The sequence below is a fragment of the Thunnus maccoyii genome, chromosome 13 (assembly GCF_910596095.1).
Source record: "Thunnus maccoyii chromosome 13, fThuMac1.1, whole genome shotgun sequence".
Lineage (NCBI taxonomy): Eukaryota > Metazoa > Chordata > Actinopteri > Scombriformes > Scombridae > Thunnus > Thunnus maccoyii.
Genome location: NC_056545.1, coordinates 9,731,858 through 9,749,785, shown reverse-complemented (window position 1 = coordinate 9,749,785; position 17,928 = coordinate 9,731,858). Strand labels below are relative to the sequence as shown.

The 17,928-nt window shown below is 37.2% G+C and overlaps 1 protein-coding gene across 3 annotated transcripts; it reads right to left on the bottom strand.

The window, feature by feature from the left end:
* Window positions 1-926: 926 nt before the first annotated feature.
* slc37a2 (solute carrier family 37 member 2) lies at window positions 927-17,278 on the bottom strand. 3 transcript variants are annotated; one of them, XM_042431525.1, is made up of 19 exons: window positions 16,925-17,278; window positions 16,652-16,732; window positions 14,466-14,547; window positions 13,900-13,990; window positions 12,546-12,624; window positions 12,321-12,456; window positions 10,664-10,740; window positions 9,339-9,505; window positions 8,889-8,926; window positions 8,661-8,801; window positions 7,878-7,968; window positions 7,703-7,765; window positions 6,351-6,436; window positions 5,556-5,604; window positions 4,772-4,845; window positions 3,823-3,901; window positions 2,835-2,932; window positions 2,584-2,648; window positions 927-1,236 (listed from the first exon to the last, which is right to left on the bottom strand). In XM_042431525.1, exons 2-19 carry the CDS (start codon window positions 16,708-16,710, stop codon window positions 1,221-1,223), a joined length of 1,491 nt encoding a protein of 496 aa, XP_042287459.1. In that variant the 5' UTR covers window positions 16,711-16,732; window positions 16,925-17,278; the 3' UTR covers window positions 927-1,220. The 3 variants fall into 3 exon arrangements, with proteins under 3 accessions (XP_042287459.1, XP_042287458.1, XP_042287460.1); XM_042431524.1 differs by having other exon boundaries at window positions 16,652-17,278; XM_042431526.1 differs by lacking the exons at window positions 13,900-13,990; window positions 14,466-14,547; window positions 16,652-16,732; window positions 16,925-17,278 and adding an exon at window positions 13,299-13,387.
* Between the last annotated feature and the right edge of the window lie 650 nt (window positions 17,279-17,928).

Here is a 17,928-nt window from a genome sequence, read left to right as displayed (position 1 = left end):
TCTCTTATTTCCTGTTGTTGGTCTGTGTGCTGTTTATCAGACACTCATATAAGTGCATGATGGCTTTTCTTTTTATATTGCCTTTTTTAAAATTCATTTCTACTTTGAGTGTCGATTGTGTATTCCATTTCATTTTAGAGAAGTGCCTTGCAGTGGCCAATCACTACAATTATGAATACAGCAGGTACTTTTTAAAGTAAAGAGTAAAGTGACGTTTTTACTGATGTAACTGAAGCTATTATGGCAAAGATGGAAAGTGGAAACAGTGCCATATAATCCTCTTGAGTCTCAGGGAATCAGTTCTCTTTACCTCTAACTCTCCAAGGACCCATGTTAACTTTGATTTATTGTCATTAAACAGATGATGGCCATGTCTGACACAAGTTTAGCTTTTTTTCTTTTTAATGAGTCAAATATAACTGCTGATACATAGTATAACCTCAGATTTTCACCATGAATAGCAAGAAAAACCAGAGGGAAATTGTGTCTTGCTATAAAACTTGTTCTTTCTAAATGTTTTATCTTGTTAAAATCTTTTCTTGGATTTTTTTTCATGTTCCTATGGGGTCAGTAGGTTGTTTTGTTTAACTCACATACAGCATATACTCAAGGTTCACACACTACTTTGCATGCAAACGTGGCTCCTACAAACTTCCACCTCCTGTCAATGCTGCAGCACCTCCTACAGATGTGTGTGATCAAGGGTTCGATGAAGTTGAAACCTGGCGGACAATAAAAGCCATTTTCAGACACTAGTTTATCAGAGAATTGTGCTCCCTAACTTCTTGTTTCCCAAAATGTTAGACTGTACTCAGCCATGCTAGATAAACACTTAAAACACTAAATGTCATAACATCAAACTGTACTGATCTTAAATGGTGTATACTGTGAAGATGCGGTAACCAAGGAGACAGAAAAAGACAAAATTAAGAAAATGCATAGTATGTACACTTTAATGATAAAAGAATATTAAAACAAACAAGTTAGAATGAGTAGATTAGTCATAAAAAAGTGTTGTCTTTATAAAGACATATTTCTCTGTTTTACAATAAGAAGAAGGCTTCAATCATCAGTTTAGTGCCTTGAATCTTCCACTGATGGCTCGGTCTCCATTCAGCCAAAATGGAAAGAGGTTGTCCACTGTAAGGTGAGGTCAGTTCTCTAAAACAACATTGTTTCCCTCATTGGTGAGTGGTTCCCAGCTTGTTGGTGTGTATAATTCAGATTTCTTTGAACCTGGAATTAAAAGTTGAAAAATAAAAAAGTTACAGTTCATTTGTTAATGAATATTAGATATATATATTAGATATATATCCTGATTATAATGTTCAGTTTTTGTTCAGAGTTGTTGATTTTATTTAATGGTCATTTTTGAATCTGTACTTAATGATATTATAAAGTTAATATCTTGTTGAGAGTTTCTGTCACAACACTGTCACATTATTTGAATAAATGCTCTTTTTTGGAAACACCTATTTGCTTTCTTGCCGAGAGTTAAGAGGAGACGATGGACACCACTCTCATGTAAACTCAGTAATACAGAGACGAGAAGTGAGAGTGGTATCATTCTTCATCTCTCAGTCAGAAAATGAATAAGCATATTTTCCAAAATGTGATACTATTCCTTAAATGAATTAATTCTAAGTTGCATACCTTAAAAGGACAAGGTCAGGAGCCCAAATGAACACTGACACATGTTTTTCTTGCTGTAATCATTCCTCCTGTTCATACTGACCATTAGAAGATCCTTAAATAATGCACTCATCTAAGTGATGGGGGACAAAATCAACTGTCCTCCTTTCAATCAAAAATGTATTTAAAAGTTTATTTAAAGTTTCAGCCGTCCAAATTAATCAAGTCAATATCTTTCAAAGTTACTATCTTTTTAGTGCCAAAATCCCTCTTTTTGTTGGTTACTATCTTTCCAATGAAGCTGAACAGGAACACACTGTACATCCAGACACTTAGAGGGATTTTTTTTTTTTACTAAAAAGACAGTAACTGTTTAAGATGTACACTTTATTTGACTAACTCAGACTGCTGAAACCTCATTTTATCTTCACATAATCTTTTAAATACATTTTTGCACAGAAGGAGGAATGCTGATGTTGTCCCCCATCTTTTAATGTATGTATGAAGAGGAGGAATGATCACAGCGAGCCAAACCTGTTTCAATGTTCATTTAGGCTCCTGGCTGTTGTTTTAAGACAAACTGGAAAAACTGAAAAAATTATGAACGTGTCCTTTGAGTTCCCAATATGCTTCAAACAAAGTGTTGGTTTAATAGCATCTAAAACATCCTTTCTGATGGTGGAACTGGGGATGGGCATTGAGTATTGGGGCGTTTTTTTAACTTTTCAAAACCGGCAATCTGAACGGCATTCAATGTTTTTATTGAAGTCATCCCATCCTTACTGGGAGTTTTAAACATTTGTAGTTTTTGTGATGGTGTGCTATTTTGGTCTGGTCCCAGAAGACAAATAGATCTAAATCTCCAAAGGACTTTGTGATTAAATGATGGTTAAGGTTGAAAACAATAGTCACAGTTTCTTCATCTTTGAGACGAGCGCTGGTCATACTCACCCTCTGACACGAGGGGCGCGTCCACACCAGCCCTGAGCTTCCTTGTAAACGAGCCTGGACAAAAACTGAAGACAAACAAACAACAGTTGTTACAAAACTACAGGAACATCATCACCAGTCAAGAGGATTCAATAATCCAATAAGCGACAAGCTATAAGGAATATATGACAAATAACGTTCTAGCTGTGCTGTGTTGTACTGTAAGAGACTAAAGAGTGATGTCAGTGAATAGATGAAGAGGTGTTTCTGACCAGGCAGGCCAAGACGTCGGCAGATATGAGCATGTAGAATACATTGTTCCAGCCGGTGGGAGAGATCACACCGGCAAGCAGAGGACCCAACGCAGCTCCTACAGAGAACATACAAACATTAAAGCACTGAAACCTGTTTCATCAAGTCGAGTAACATCAAAAAGTTTCAACCTTTTAGAGTTTTAAAGGCATTTGCCGCAAAACAAAATGTCCTCACCTCAAAAAAATTAGAGCTGAATTACTAGTGTTAGTGTCTGAACTAAAGTATTAATAATTTTTAGTTGGTCGATAGAATAAAGCAAATATCTTTAGATAGCCTTGTTATGTAGTTGTTTATTTAGTAGTTTTTTATTTTGTGCATTAGCTTTTTCTCCTCTCTTTATTGGTAAGAGTTACAACCTTTCTTGTGTTGTGCATAATTGTATTGTATCATATATAATTATTATAATTTAATGTTTTCTATTGTCTCACTTGCAAGGAGCATTGTTATCTGTGTTCTACTTGTTAAAAACACTATTAAAAATACTGTTAACATTACTATAGTCATTTTCCATCTAAAGGTGCTTGACAGTTGTAATGTTCATATTTAACTCTGCATGTATGAAGGAAAAACTATTGGATGTTAAAAGCTGCATTTATTTCTTTATTTGTCCACTTGGGGGAAGCAGAACAAGATGAAGATTAAGTCCAATATTCACTCTCTTCCTAGTTCTGTTTTTTAGCTTTTTAGCTGCTAAATGCCCCACAATGTTCACCAGCTAGTTGATAACTTTGTCTGTTTGTTGTTAGGTGCTGGGCAGGTAGTGTGATCAACAATGACCTAAAAAGACACTAAAACCATCTATAAAGCTGCAGCAGAGTTGGTGATAATACTGATTTGATCCATTGTTAATATAAAAAAATTAGAGGAGGTTTAATGGAGTAATATAAAAGAAAATACCAACAAGAAGATGCTGGATCTCTACAACTCAGACACTTCATTACATACCTATTGAACCAGTCCCGTCAATAATTGCCGTCACTGTTGACAATGCCCTGGAGTTTCCTCTCAAACTCTCATGTGTTCCCTGTTGTAACAAAGACATCATGTAAGTAACGATGAGTGACTGTCAACACCCAAACAAGCAGGGAAATGAAGAGAAAGAAGAGAAGGGGAAGAAAAGAGGGCTAGAGAGGAAGAACAGGCAGAGATGGAGAAAACTAAACCAGTAGTTATTTTAACTGTGCATCTTTCTTTTTTCTGTCTGTTGCACTTAAAGGATTTGGCTGATGATTTTCTATGTTTTTCTTATTGTCAACAAATCTCATGTGCAGAGCCAAACTAACTTACTTGATCCTACTTACAAGTATTATGTGTGTGTCCAAAGTCTGACAGATCTTATTCCTCTGTGTTGTAGACCTCCATTGTTGCCCCAAAACTATTAAAAACACGTCAGTGAGCCACATTGCTGCACTCGGTGACATATTACTTTGTCCATGAAGACAGAGGTTACTGTAGCTTATTTAGAAACAGCTCCAAAGAGTAAAAACAGCGATACTTGTAGGGCCATTCATTGTTGGTTTGGCTTTGCACATGAGATTTGTTGACAATAAGAAAAATATAGAAAATCACCATCCAAATCTTTAACATGAAATTTTTCTGCAGTGGCCTGCACAACCATAATCTAACTTTTACTTTGAGCAGGTTATTGACAAATTACATTTAGCTTACATTTAGCTAAGTAGCTTTTTCAAATTTTTTTTTGAGTATTTGAAACATCTTTGCACCACTGACACACATACCACACCAACCATATGTATCCATAAAATATATCTGTGCAAGTACAGTAAGAAATGGATATTTACTGTAATGAAAAGACGGTATTAGGTAAGCACTGCAGGGATGGATGGCAGGGACATAAAGCAGAGGGTTGGGTTTCCAATACTTCAGGTCTTACCAGGTCAGCAGATACAGCAGTTGTGATCAGGGCGTACGGTCCGTTCACCAGGCCTCCACACACAAGCAGCATAGCTACATACAGAAAAAAAATGCAAGTAAAGGATAAACCCACTTCGTATTCATAAAGACCCACATTGTACAAATAAGTAAACAAGTGTTCAGGTTTATTTCTGATTGCTAATGACTCATTCTCTACTTTTAAACAGGACCACTCTGTTTCAGTTTCTGTGATGTTTGGAGCAGTCAGAGTTGGCTCATTGTCTGCTTAACTTTTACTCAATAGTCCTTTAACTTTACTCCGTATTTTTTTATATTGGGTCTTGATGGTGCAAACATGAGCATATGGAGAACCACTGATATACACAAAGATTTAGGATAAAACAGTGGTGCCCACACTGGGTTAGTGGGTGGGTGGAGTAAAGTTAAAGGACTATTGAGTAAAAGTTAAGCAGACAATGAGCCAACTCTGACTGCTCCAAACATCACAGGTACAAAAACAAAGACAAGAAATGATGATGAGTCTTGATGAAGAATCTGCAGCTGCGGTCAATCAGTATGTCATAATACTATAAGTCACTTGAGCTAATTACTGAACTGACAGATCATGACCTTATCTCATCATGTGATCAATTTTCTTACAAGATGACTTCATCAACAATTAAATGTTAAATAATTCAAACAACAATCTAACAACTTGTGATCTGAGTTTACATTAGAACATTTTAACACTGAAATAAAACATTTTGGCTGCGGACAAGGCAAGAGTAGTAAAAAAGTCTCACCAACTGTAGTTCCAAGGCTCCTTTGTCCGATGTAATTATAGAGGAAAAGCTGCACCATGAACAATAAAACCCCCCCAAAAAACATTAGCAGATATCAGACATTCAGCTTGATGTTCTCCTCATAACATCTAACTGAGGACAGAAATCTACACTGTGGTGAAATATTATACTGTATCATCCCTCTGCCACATACTTTTCCTACTCTAGTGTAAAGTACAACACTGTCAAAGAAACTCCACACTAGTTTCAAACAAAATCACACAACATATCTTTACATTAATAATAACATGAAACTTTGTTTTTGACAGAATATTGTATCCTTCAGAAATTATACTACTCAACTGTAATTTAGCCTTTGAGATACAGAAAAAACAACATTTACACAAAATTACAAGATTATATTAATGAAAAATCCAGACTATACACAGCCAGTTTCAACTTCATGTTGGCTTTTCACCCAACTCTACATATAAAATAATAAAAAATAACAGGAACACCTTCTGTTTTTGCTGTTTTAGGAAATCAATTTTTATGAATCAAACTATATATATTTTAAGATTTACATCGTCAGTAGGAACAAATGGGCTCGGGGCTGAGAACCACAGACAGGACAGGGAAGTTGGAAATTATTGAGAGACTGACCAACAAATTGTTGCTTTTGGTCTTTTTATAGGAAACTTATAGAATAATGAGAGTCTAAACACATATAATTTATGTGGGATCAAGCCAAGGAGCAAGTGATGAAGAGGATGACCTGCTGTTATTAAATAATCTGATGTATGAGGTGACACTCACCATAGGGGCAGCAAGAAGCAACATGGCGCAGCAAGTTGTCGCTCTCCCACCAGTATAGTCAGACACGAGGCCCGCCATGATTCCTCCTATACACACAGCACACAATCAGTCAGATAAAATCTTCCTTGGGGCATTATGATGATGTCTGTTGGTTTTAAGACGTAGTAATTATCAACACTGCTGTTCTCCAGGATACTGCTGTGGTTTGGCTCTGAGCTTTAATTGCATAAGTTTCTATAGTTGTTGGCAGTTATGCTCAAGGGCATCTCAACAGTAACTGCAGAGTGAGTCTGACCACTCAAATCATCAGCCCTCCTTTGAAGTCTAGCTGTGTGACACCCTCCCAGCAAGTGATAAGATCTACGCTTAAGACTGTCTAAGTCTAAGCAAATAAATGCTGTATGGATTTAAATCTTATAAGCAACTGAATACCTAATCATGAAATTGAATCACTACTGAAAAGCAAATGTTTGACATGTCAGGAAATACACTTAGTCCCCTTCTGGCTGAGTTAGATGAGAAGATTGATACCACTCTAGCAGCTGTTTAACTTAGTATAAAGACTGGAAACAGGTGGAAACAGCTAGTCTGGCTCCCTCCAGCAGTAACAAAATCTGCCTCCCAGCACCTCTAAAGCTGACAGATTAACATAGTATATCTCTTTTGTTTAATCTGTACACAAACAAAAATGTAAAAATGACATGTTGCAGTTTTACGAGAAGTTATGTGCCAAACTATTTCTTGGCCAAGGCCACTAACTTCCTGGAGTCTCCGCTGGTTACCTGGCAACTGTTCAGAGACAAATAACCCCTGGAAAAACAGCAAACTGATGTTTTTATTCTCCAGTTTTTGAACAGATGGTTTCAGTTCCTCTCTTTGAAAATTTTAGCAGTTTATTTCAAATTCAGATAGCAGGTTCAAATACATAATATTGAAAAAAAATGATATTCAAGTTGCTCAAACTGTCAAATTCTGATCTAAAAATCTGGTTACTCAAATTGGATTGGTAAAATTCAATTCAAACTTCAACATCCGAGATACCAAGGTCTTATCAGTTTATGATTCAAGAAACAGAAGTTAAAATGAATCACTGGAAAACCTGCATGCTTGAAATTTCTACTTGAATTTGTGAACCAGCATATTTACAGTTAGGTATTCAGTTGCTTATGAAATCTAATAGTTACCTTCCTTTGCTTCTATAGAGACTAACAATTAGCCTGCCAAGATTGTTGACTTCTATATGAGCTATTTGAGGGATCTCCCTCTACTTCTTCTTTCATCATAAACATGGTGGAAAATAAAATCTTGTCAGATTATGTGATATGATTTATCAGTCAAAGCTCAAATCTTACCCACGATTCCTCCTACATCAAATAGTGTCGACATGTCTCCAGCCTCCTTTGCCTCAAAATGTGCTGAAAATTAAAGAAAAACCCACATTAACTTAGTTTTAAATTATGTGGTTAAAACTCTATAATCTAAATACATACATAAATGTAAAAAAAAAGCATGTGTTTAAATACTGACCAACATTTGAGATGTAGAGAGGAAGCCAGTACAGGAAAGTGTAGCTGACTAGCTTGGCGAACAGCAGGCAGAGAGAGAACTCCACCACTCCCTTTGACAAACACATAAAACCATGAAAACCACTGAAGAAGCCTTTCATCATCTCAAAATCTCATCATTATCAAAGTAATGTAATTCAAAATTCACTTTCCGAAACACACAGCCAGGGACATACGAAAAACTGTTCAATATGTGATTTTACATAACAGGAGTAGCGCTGGGCATTATTTGAAATGCTTTGATATGTCAAGATATCCCACACCTCCCTACAAGAAATCCATGAACACAATGTCAGCCTGAATGAATGAAGTCAAACAAAATTTCAATTCTGATAATTAGTCAACACATTACTGTTACTTTGAGCCATTGAGCCATTTGTCTCTACTTTGTTCAACTTGTGAAGTGTGTATTTTTTTGATTAAAGCATCTTTCAAATCCTGAAGACACAGTGTGATTTCAGACACCACCACTAGATGGTGCCACAGTTATTACTTATCAAATCCTCCATGTAGTAGCTTTAGATCAACTTTCAAACTGTACATACAAATTTTGTACATTAAATGTAGATTCAATTTGATCAAATCCAGTTTCATTAAGTTTTTTTATAAATACAATTCTAAAATACGAAATATCGATTCAGTAATTCAGTACCTGCTGGCACAAATATCTGCTACTCCCAGTACCTTCAAAAACAACTGTACAAGCGTGTCATTTCCATGGTTAAAAACAGTTGTTTCCACTCACAGGTATACTGAGAGCGCCGCAGAAGCTTATGGCCTCAGCGTGTTCCTCAACAATCTCCGGAGGCTCTGTGGTGATGGCACCGTTGACGGGGTGGGACGAGTTCTGCAGGAGAGGCTCCGTCTCGCTGCTCTCTTGATCACCCTAACACAAACACAAACACACATGCGTGAGCTCAAGCAGTCCTGTTAGGGATGAATTAAAACAATGAATGTTTCTGTTTTCACTCACGTGGTGCTGAGGAGGAGTGCAGTTGACGTCTTCAGGTTCTGAAACACAGAGGAAAAGAAAGACTCAGAAATGTCCTTATACAGCAGTTGAGAAATTACACACAATGCAAATGTAATTGTAAAAACAACACGATACAACATGTAAAAAAGACATATTTGGAGTATTTTCCCCTTGCTTTCAGTTTTTGACCTAAGCTAGGTGAAACATGTCCAGACCCGTCCCTCTACTGAGAGATTAAATTAATGATTGGTCTTCTATCTGACTCTGGGAAAAGACAGGGAACAAGTCTTTTCCCCCAAAATGTCACAGTTCCTTTTTGGCACTGTGGAGTTGCCTCTCCTCTCCTCTCCTGACTTCATGAAGTAATCCAAAACCCTTTACAAGATTTAACTATGACAGAGTTTTGTGTGTGTGTGTGTGTGTGTGTCTCTCTGATGAACAGACACTGACTCTCAACCAGGAAGAAGAAGCACAGGATCCCGGTGGAGGCAATGATGAGGCCGGGCACGATGAAGGACATGCCCCACTCCGAGGAGACGTAGACACCTGCAATGAGGGAGCCCAAGATGTTTCCTACTGAGGTGTGAGAGTTCCACACACCCATGATGAACCCGCGCCTGAAGATCAAAACACAAACACACAACGGCTATGAATGATCTCTCCACACTGCTACTTCTATTGTATGTCAAGTTACTGCTTCAAAAATATGACTTTGGTTGGTAAAAGCTCTTAAATAGGCTTCTGCACATTTTATACCTTTCATATTCTGTATATTCTATATATCTGTATACTACAATATGTTCAGGGTTGCAAACTGACAGTCATGTTAAAGGAATAGTTCAATATTTTGGGATATATGCTTATTCACTTAATATATCAGAAACTACTAGCGTGACTATGTCCAGAGTTCATAAATACATCTATTGACACCTCTGAAGCTCACAAATTAATAGTATCTCGCTTAATTTGTAGGCAAACCAAAATGTAAAAACTATTTGTTACAGTACATAACACCAAATAGCAGGTGCTGTAATTATTTCTTGAGTAACAATTTTTCCATCCTCTCAGTACTTCTGTGCAGCATCTCGAGCTACAGCCCGGGTTGCCAGATGCGGTCGGTGAGCAGAAGATTTGGTTTTGGTCTCTGTACTGGCACAATGGTACCAAACCTAGTACCATGTGGTCAATGCGACCACAGCCGCTGCACTATTCTTCAACAAGTAGTTGTTTTTACATATCTGTGTGAAAGTTTAACAAACAAGATACAACATGTTAGTGAGCTTTAGAGGTGTTGGAAGGCGTATCTGAACTTTGGACATAGCTTAAAAATATAAATGACTACAAATGACCATGATTTTTGCAACTTTTATATGTATTTCAGACCACAAATGTTAAAAAAAATCTGAAAAGAGTAGTAACCTGCTGCATTTTACAGCAACCAGGTTAATACAGTGTGAGTGTTTTCTTTTGATCAAGTAAACATAATCCATGACTACAGAAGAGGCACTGAAAAGGGTTGGACCAGACGGGTGTAATCTGTTTACGAGTAGTGTGCTCTACTTCAGTAAGAACCAGTTTGACTGGTTTCTGAGTTTCCATACATATTGAAATTGCAGTTTACATTTAGGATGTGGAGTTCGGGTGAGTGGTCTGAAGTAAGTCAAAGCTTGTTTGGTTTCACTGTGCTGTCAAAACGTGACAAATGTGTGTGTGGTGTGTCAGCAGCATCTGATACTGCACAGTCAGCAGGACTACACCAGTACTGCAGTACTCACTTCCCCTTTCCAAACCAGTTGCCGACACAAGCCACCACTGCTGGCCAACCGGTGGTCTGCATCAGTCCGTTCATGACCTGCAGAGTGAAGCAAACAGAGAGGAGACCAGCCTATGTTAACTGACTTCATCACAGCCTCTTAACACTGGTGCAACCCTACAAACTGTGCACATAGAGGAGGGTGAGAGGACACCAGTGTGCAGTGCTGCTTAACATTCCCACACCACACGCCTGTAGTGCGTCATGTGATATGTGTGAGTAAAGCCTGACTAAGCCACCATGAGATCTCTACATTTTCAAAGGGGTGAGATGATAAATGAGGTCTGTACTGACCCATAGAGCCCAGCGTGATCAAACCTGTAAGGAGTTAATAATGTTTTTAATCAATACATTGAATAAGTGATGTCTTGATAGTTACATGTAGGTGCTTCAGTCTTTAATAACTTTCTTTTTTCAGGTGTCAGATGTTGGATTTTAGCCTTGCTTATGTCAAAGATGATTTTTTTGCTTACAAATGTCAAAATTATGGATCTTATAACATTATTATCGTTGCACAATATTTCTAATCTCTCTCTTGTTTGCCATAGGTTGTGAATTTACTTGAGGAATTTGCTGGGAGGAATCATGTGATGGTGGGAAGCTCATCTGACACTTAAGAGCTACAAAACAGCATTACATTCATCTAACTACAAACTATCTAACACGAAGTCTTCCAGCAGACTTTTGAACCAGTCAGATGCGGTTTTAACAGCATTTTCAGACTCATGAAAGGAAAAGAAAAGAAATACAAAATTATTTTTGTACAATCATTTTGTGTGGGAGCAATTATATGTGGTTGGGCTGCCAAAATGAATTCTGTTTATGGGAAACACCCATTACACCAATGTTATATATACACGGCAGTAGGGAAACAGCTAGTTGATTAATCCTCAACTACTGAAATCAATTTCAGTCAATCGTTTAGGTCAATTTTATATAATTGTTTTATATAATTGTAATTGGGTTTTTTGCTGGTGGTCAGATAAAACAAGCAATTTGCAGGCGACATTTTAGGCTCTGGGAAATGTGATGGACATCTTTCACTATTTTCTGACTTTTTATATATTAAAAAACAAATACATAAAATAACCATTAGTGGCAGCCTTAATACCAAGGGAATAGACTCTTCCAGAATTAGTCTCTTCACGTTTCTGATGTAATCCGGCTTTTACACACCTACAATCTCTGCAGTGTGGGTGGCTTGAGTGTGATTCTCATCATAAATCACAGCAGCAATACAGTCTGATTTCAGTCTGATCAAAAAGAATTTCAACAAAACTGAAGTGAAACAAAACTCTGCCTTTATACGACGCCTTGAGTTATAAAGGCCTCCACACTGGGACTAGCATTCATTTCCTATAAAGCCAAATGACCAGCTAAATCTAGCCTGTTTATGTTGCTATGGCTGAACGTTTTGTGGCGAGTCAGCTTGTCAGATATCTGTGCTTCCCTCTTTTCTCTCCTAATGTGATTTTGCTGTACGCAGTAGTTCTGTCTGGAAAAATGGATGAGAGGTTGCAGAGACAGCAACCCATTAATAAGTCGCCTCCCGACTGTTTACAACCACGAAATAAAGTGGAAAACTTGGTTGTGTGCGCTGCAGCCTGTTATTTCTTTACCTGGATGACGGCATAGTACCCCAATGAGTGAATTTTCCAGTAGAAGCCGAGGCCAAACAGAGATGTGAACAATCCGCTCGACAGCATCCCAAAACTCAGGTAGTACCGCAGAGGCAGGCGCTCTCCAAATATCCCACTGTGAACACAAGGAATGGTTATGACTCAATATAGCACAAGCATTCAGACAAAAACATAATAAGGCCATCCAGCAGCTGCACTACGAACCTGAAAAACATGCCGATGGCATAGGCAACCAGGAAGGAGTTATCCAAGACCCCAAACAGTGTTTGATAGTTGTCCTGGTCTAGAGAGATGACACAGATAAAACTATTAGCTTTCTCTAGAACACTTTACAGTAAGAGCTGTGCAGCATCAAGGACGTAAGCCCTCATTTGCGTTTGCAGAAAGGTGTGACTAAGCTGGGGAATCAAACTGGGAATTGAATCCAGGGTCTCTGCAGTGGTGGGACAGCTGTTGCTCTCAGCTAATTGTACTAAACAAAGACGTTTACTGAATTGTGATGGGTGTCTGGTCAGGACTTCAAGACTGGACTTGGGTTTAAAAAACTTTGCTGAATGCTTTAGGTGTTAGGTCTATAGACACAAATTGATTATAATCCCTCAGTCCTATTCATTTCTGTGCCACAATGCCGGTGTGTGTGTGGCCTACAAGCCCCAACAGGAATATAACTGAATCAAGACGAACTAAAGCAACTAACTCTCATTAGTTAACAGTGGTAGATGTTTCACACATGCTGAAGGAAAATCTCCCTGTACTACATGAGTGAAGGACAACAGCTTCTAGAAAACTTTTCAACACTTTTCAACACTAGTGTGCCTCAGCTAACATTAACATAATTAACCACCAGGTACCTTGATAAAAACAGACAACAGGATGCTAACTTAAACACACACTATCTTCATAACAGTTAACTAAACTCACTGTCTGTCATCTACGCACACATCAAGTAAGGTTTACCTTGATAGTACCTTTCTAAAAGACTGACTAGAGACAGGCCTTTTGACATGTCACAGTAGGAAAAGCACAGGTTTAAATAATAAAATTAATGATGGCTGAAATCTATTTAGCTGCTTCAGTTTCAGGGTCCTTATATTGTGCATACGGAGAACGCAGCCATCATTAACGTTATTAGTAACACCTGTGGTTTTCCTACTCTGAGAAGTCAAACGTTGCTATGGCAATTAACTGGCTACTTGACGAGTACACCAAAGCCTTTTCTGCACTATATATTTGCTGATATAAAACCCCAGTATCAAGATACGCTGATTTTATATTTATTAATTATTTTGAATTTTAGTTTTATTTACCTTTTTTAATATAATTTAATATACTTCTTTTGGCCCTCAAAGGGCAATTTGAGGCAAGCGAGTTAGCAAACATAAGTACATAAAGACAATTCATCCACACACAAAAAACAATCTACTATAAACAAATATCAAATCAGATTAAATTTACTCTCATAACACAATATATCAAAATATATTGTCCAGTGCTAGTCTGTATTATCTACTAATGAGTGAAGTGTCCAAGTATGGATGGCAACAAGTGAAGGACTTACCAAAGGGTGCCCAGTCACACCAGGTGTCATTATTGGTTATGTTAAGGTCTGCCGGCCGAATGACTGTGGAACAGTTTCTGTGTAGTTCACTCTGAGTATCAGTGAAAAAAACATAGAAGGAAGCAGATGAAACAACCCAGACAAAACTCTCACAGACACAACAGAATACAACACTAGATAGATTACAAGGAAACAAGGGAAAGTGCTAATTCATGTTTACATATTGATGTTATTATATTAAGGTTGCAGGAACTTGTGATTAGAATTTAAGTTTGTCTAGCTCTCTGAATAAGAAATCTGATTCACATTTTCTTCCATTCATTTATCTTTAATGAGGATAAGGGAAGATGAAGTTCAGCGCCTCAGTAGCACTTAACGAAAACAAAAGAGCAACAAGAGGACAAGACAGACATTTCCATCTTTTTCGTGGCTTCCAAACTCACATGAAAGAACTCTGAGGAGCATTTTAAAGGTAGCATTTGATCTATAAGCCAAACTTATCAAGTTCCTGCAAAAACCCTCCAACACCTCGTGTAGATAAAAATGAACTGAATAGACGCAGTCACCTTCACGATGCTGATAGGTTTCCGTGACAGATGGTAGGCAGTGTAGAAGAGGAAGGTGAGGAAAAGAATAAAGCTTCGATACCTGCAAAGGAGATATTAAAAAACACGTGTTGCAGCAAACTCTTTCTGATACATAGGAATATTTCAATTAATTATAATATTGGTTATTCAGAATTATTTTTTCTTTATTTTGTACACTGCAAAAAGCAATAAGGACAAAATAATAAAAAAAACAAGATCTTTTTTTAAAGAGCCATAAAGAGCCTTTATGTTAAATGAAAATTACTAAATGGGAAATGTGTGTTTGGGAAAAATGACATCATAATAAACCTAAACAAACACCTGCCAGCATTTCATGGTTCAACTGCGTTCATAATAAGGGGTGTTATCAAATGTACAGGTGAAAAGCAAGAATCAGCTAAATTAATATTAGTAACATGTTTACACCTAAATCGTACACCTGATATCAGCAGTGTAAGGTGGCATGTGTATAAACATCTTCCTGATGGTAATAAACTGTAATGGAGTGTAATAAACATATTAAGCTTTAATTACACAGTTTCTTTCAATATAAGGCAGTCCAATACACCACCTGTAACTTTGGCTTTAAAAATCAACACAGAGTTGATTCAGCTTCTCTCTGACAGACTATAGGCAAAACCTGAGCATTATAAACTTCACAAAAATAGGATTTATTTATTGCAGGGCTGTTGTATTGGATTGCATTAGACTGTACAGGTGGACCAAGCAAAAAGGTGACTCACACCCTGTTTGTTATGATAAGATAAGATAAAACTTTAATGTCCGTTCACATGAAAATTTGTGTTGTATCACATGCTCCATTCATGTATATGGCACACCCAAGTGTAATGACTCTACAGCGTCAGCCCTCTTTAACTCTTCATTATGTTGTTTTTTTTATCACATAGACTCCAGACATGGCACGGCACTGTGAGAAAGAGTTTCAATTAACATGAACTATGTATCACTCTTAAGTTTTACAAGTATTCTGCGACAAACAGACGGCTAGAAAAGTGTGTAGATGTGTAAGAGCCCTGGAACAACATGCAGTCTTAGTATGAAAAATAAACTAAATGTATTAAAGTACATTTTCAGGTTTAGGAATACACTCAGTTAAGAGCATAAGATCTGCCATTGCAATCTCCACTAGTGCTGGAAAGATAAATCAATTCATCAATTAGTCATCAGACAATAAATCTGCAACTATTTTAATATTTGAGTAATCTTTTCAGTCAATTTTCCAGCAAAGCGACAAACATTTGACGGTTCCAGCTTCTTAAATGAGATGATTTGATGCTTTTTCCAATCAAATGTGATAATAAATCAAAGATATTTGGGTTTTTGAAGGGTTGGTTGAACAAAAAAAGTTATTTAAAAGCATGACTTTAGGCTCTGAGAAAAAATATATTCTGATTTCTGACAGATTTTCTGATTTTATAATCGTTTAATGAAGAAAATAAGCAGTAAAAAAAATGATAACGAGTTGCAGCTGCATCAAGAACTATCTCATAGTCTTATTATTCTGATTTACAAGATAACAAAACAATTATTTGGACAATAATAAAGTCACAATTAGAGAAAAATAATAACAATATTATAATTCATTCATACTTTTATGGGAATGGGCTTGCATACTAAACTGCTGGAACATCAGGGTCGCTGTAATGTCACTGTTTTCGCACATCTTTAGCTAAAATGCGACTTGTGCCCACAGTTTCCCCCCCATTGTGAAGCGATACTAGAAGTTGAGATGCAATAATAAAATGCCCCTTGTCTTGTCAAATTCCTGAAATGCTGCGACGAGCATATCGACTCGTTAAAGGTCAAATCTGTGTCAATAAGGGAGGAAGCTCTGAACTGACATTCCTGTAAATGGAGTTTAACGTGGCTTCACATATTTTTAGAATAATTACCATTAACTTACCCCCCTCAAAAAGCAGCAGTTATGAGTTTGTAACAGGAAGTGAGTTATACATAATTCGCTAATTACATAATGGATCGATTGATTCCCAGAATGCGTGTTTATCGATGTGCTTAGGCCAATCATTTACACAAGGAGATAAGTTAACACACATTAAGATCAGCTGCTCTCTTAACCCCAGTGACTGTAATGAGGCTCATTTTTTTTGGAAGTGTGGAGAACAATAGGAATAATGGAAACTTACCAACTATCTCGAGAAAAGGACGTGATAAGCCGTATGCCGGGAGCCTGGGACGACTTCATTTTCGATGAAAACGTGGTCAAACTTAACACAAACACACTCAAAATTTGGTTTCAGGCATGTCCTCGATGTGTATCAGACTTTTTTGTAGCGAACTAGTTAGATGTATTAACAGGAGAAGGCAACCAACGGCTTATTAACGTTTAGTAACGGCTGCTGTGTGACCGTTAGTGTCACAGAAAGTTGGTTAGCACCGGGACAGAAAGAAACGCTTACTTGTTTTGTAGCACCGAGAGAAAACGGACTTTAAAGCCGGGAAAATATAGGTTAAAGTAGACGCTTGCTGCTATAGGAGTAAAGCAGCAGTCGTGTAGCTTCCTGGTGGGAGATACAGTCCGTAAACATCCAGCAGTTCTCCATACTGTGAAGCTGATTTTATATACGGCGGCCAAGAGAGCCAGCCTCCCTCTGTGAATCCGCGATAGACGGTAAGAGTAAAAAAATAAAAAATAAAAAAGCGTCCGTTATGAATGGAGAAGTGTTGTTATTATTAGCATTTCAGTTTATCCCACGAGATTTTCCAGACGGAGCCTCCCGATGACCACGTGATCATTTCCCTCTGACGTCACGGCGAACAGGAAGCAGCCAACAGCTGATAGCCCAGTGCATGGATGTATAAGAGCTGTGTCTTCTGTGGTTCCCAAATTGAGACTGTTAGATTTATCTTGAATAATATTATCTGTAACTTTGAGCTTCTACAAGAAAATATGTATTTTTAAGGATCAACACTATATGATAATGAGCATTTTCTAATCAATCCCATATTTTTAAGTTTTACAATCATAAATGTAAATTTGCTGAAAACCTCACTTTCATGTTTTCAAGAAAGAAATGGAGCTACATATTAAGACAATAACTTAAGCAAAAAACAAGAGCTATTAAAACTGTGAGACTATACTCATGTTTTATTTTCTTTCATTAATCGTTTGTCTTTTTATTAGCTTATATGTATGTTTACTTATATATTTGTTTAAATACAATTGTTATTATTTTTATTATTGTATTGTTAAAACCTAAATGTCGGGACTCCTACAAAGGGTTGCAAGATAATTCTGAGCAGTCACAAGATCACCAACTTGATGGGAAGTATAGAAAACCATATTCTGCTGTAGCAAAGTATCAGTATATTCATTTTTCTTTGACTTTTCTTTTTCAAATGTATTATTTTATCATGCAGCAGATGGAATATTTTTTCACCTAGATGGTTAGAAGAGTCTTAG

Excerpts from the sequence above, each read along its gene's own strand:
- slc37a2 (XM_042431524.1), bottom strand. The coding sequence starts at position 16,710 with ATGAAGTCGTCCCAGGCTCCCGGCATACGGCTTATCACGTCCTTTTCT. Across the intron at positions 12,625-13,899 it reads GTGTGACTGGGCACCCTTTG|ACCAGGACAACTATCAAACA; the intron begins GTAAGTCCTTCA and ends TCATCTCTCTAG. Across the intron at positions 4,846-5,555 it reads GAGCCTTGGAACTACAGTTG|CTATGCTGCTTGTGTGTGGA; the intron begins GTGAGACTTTTT and ends TTCTGTATGTAG.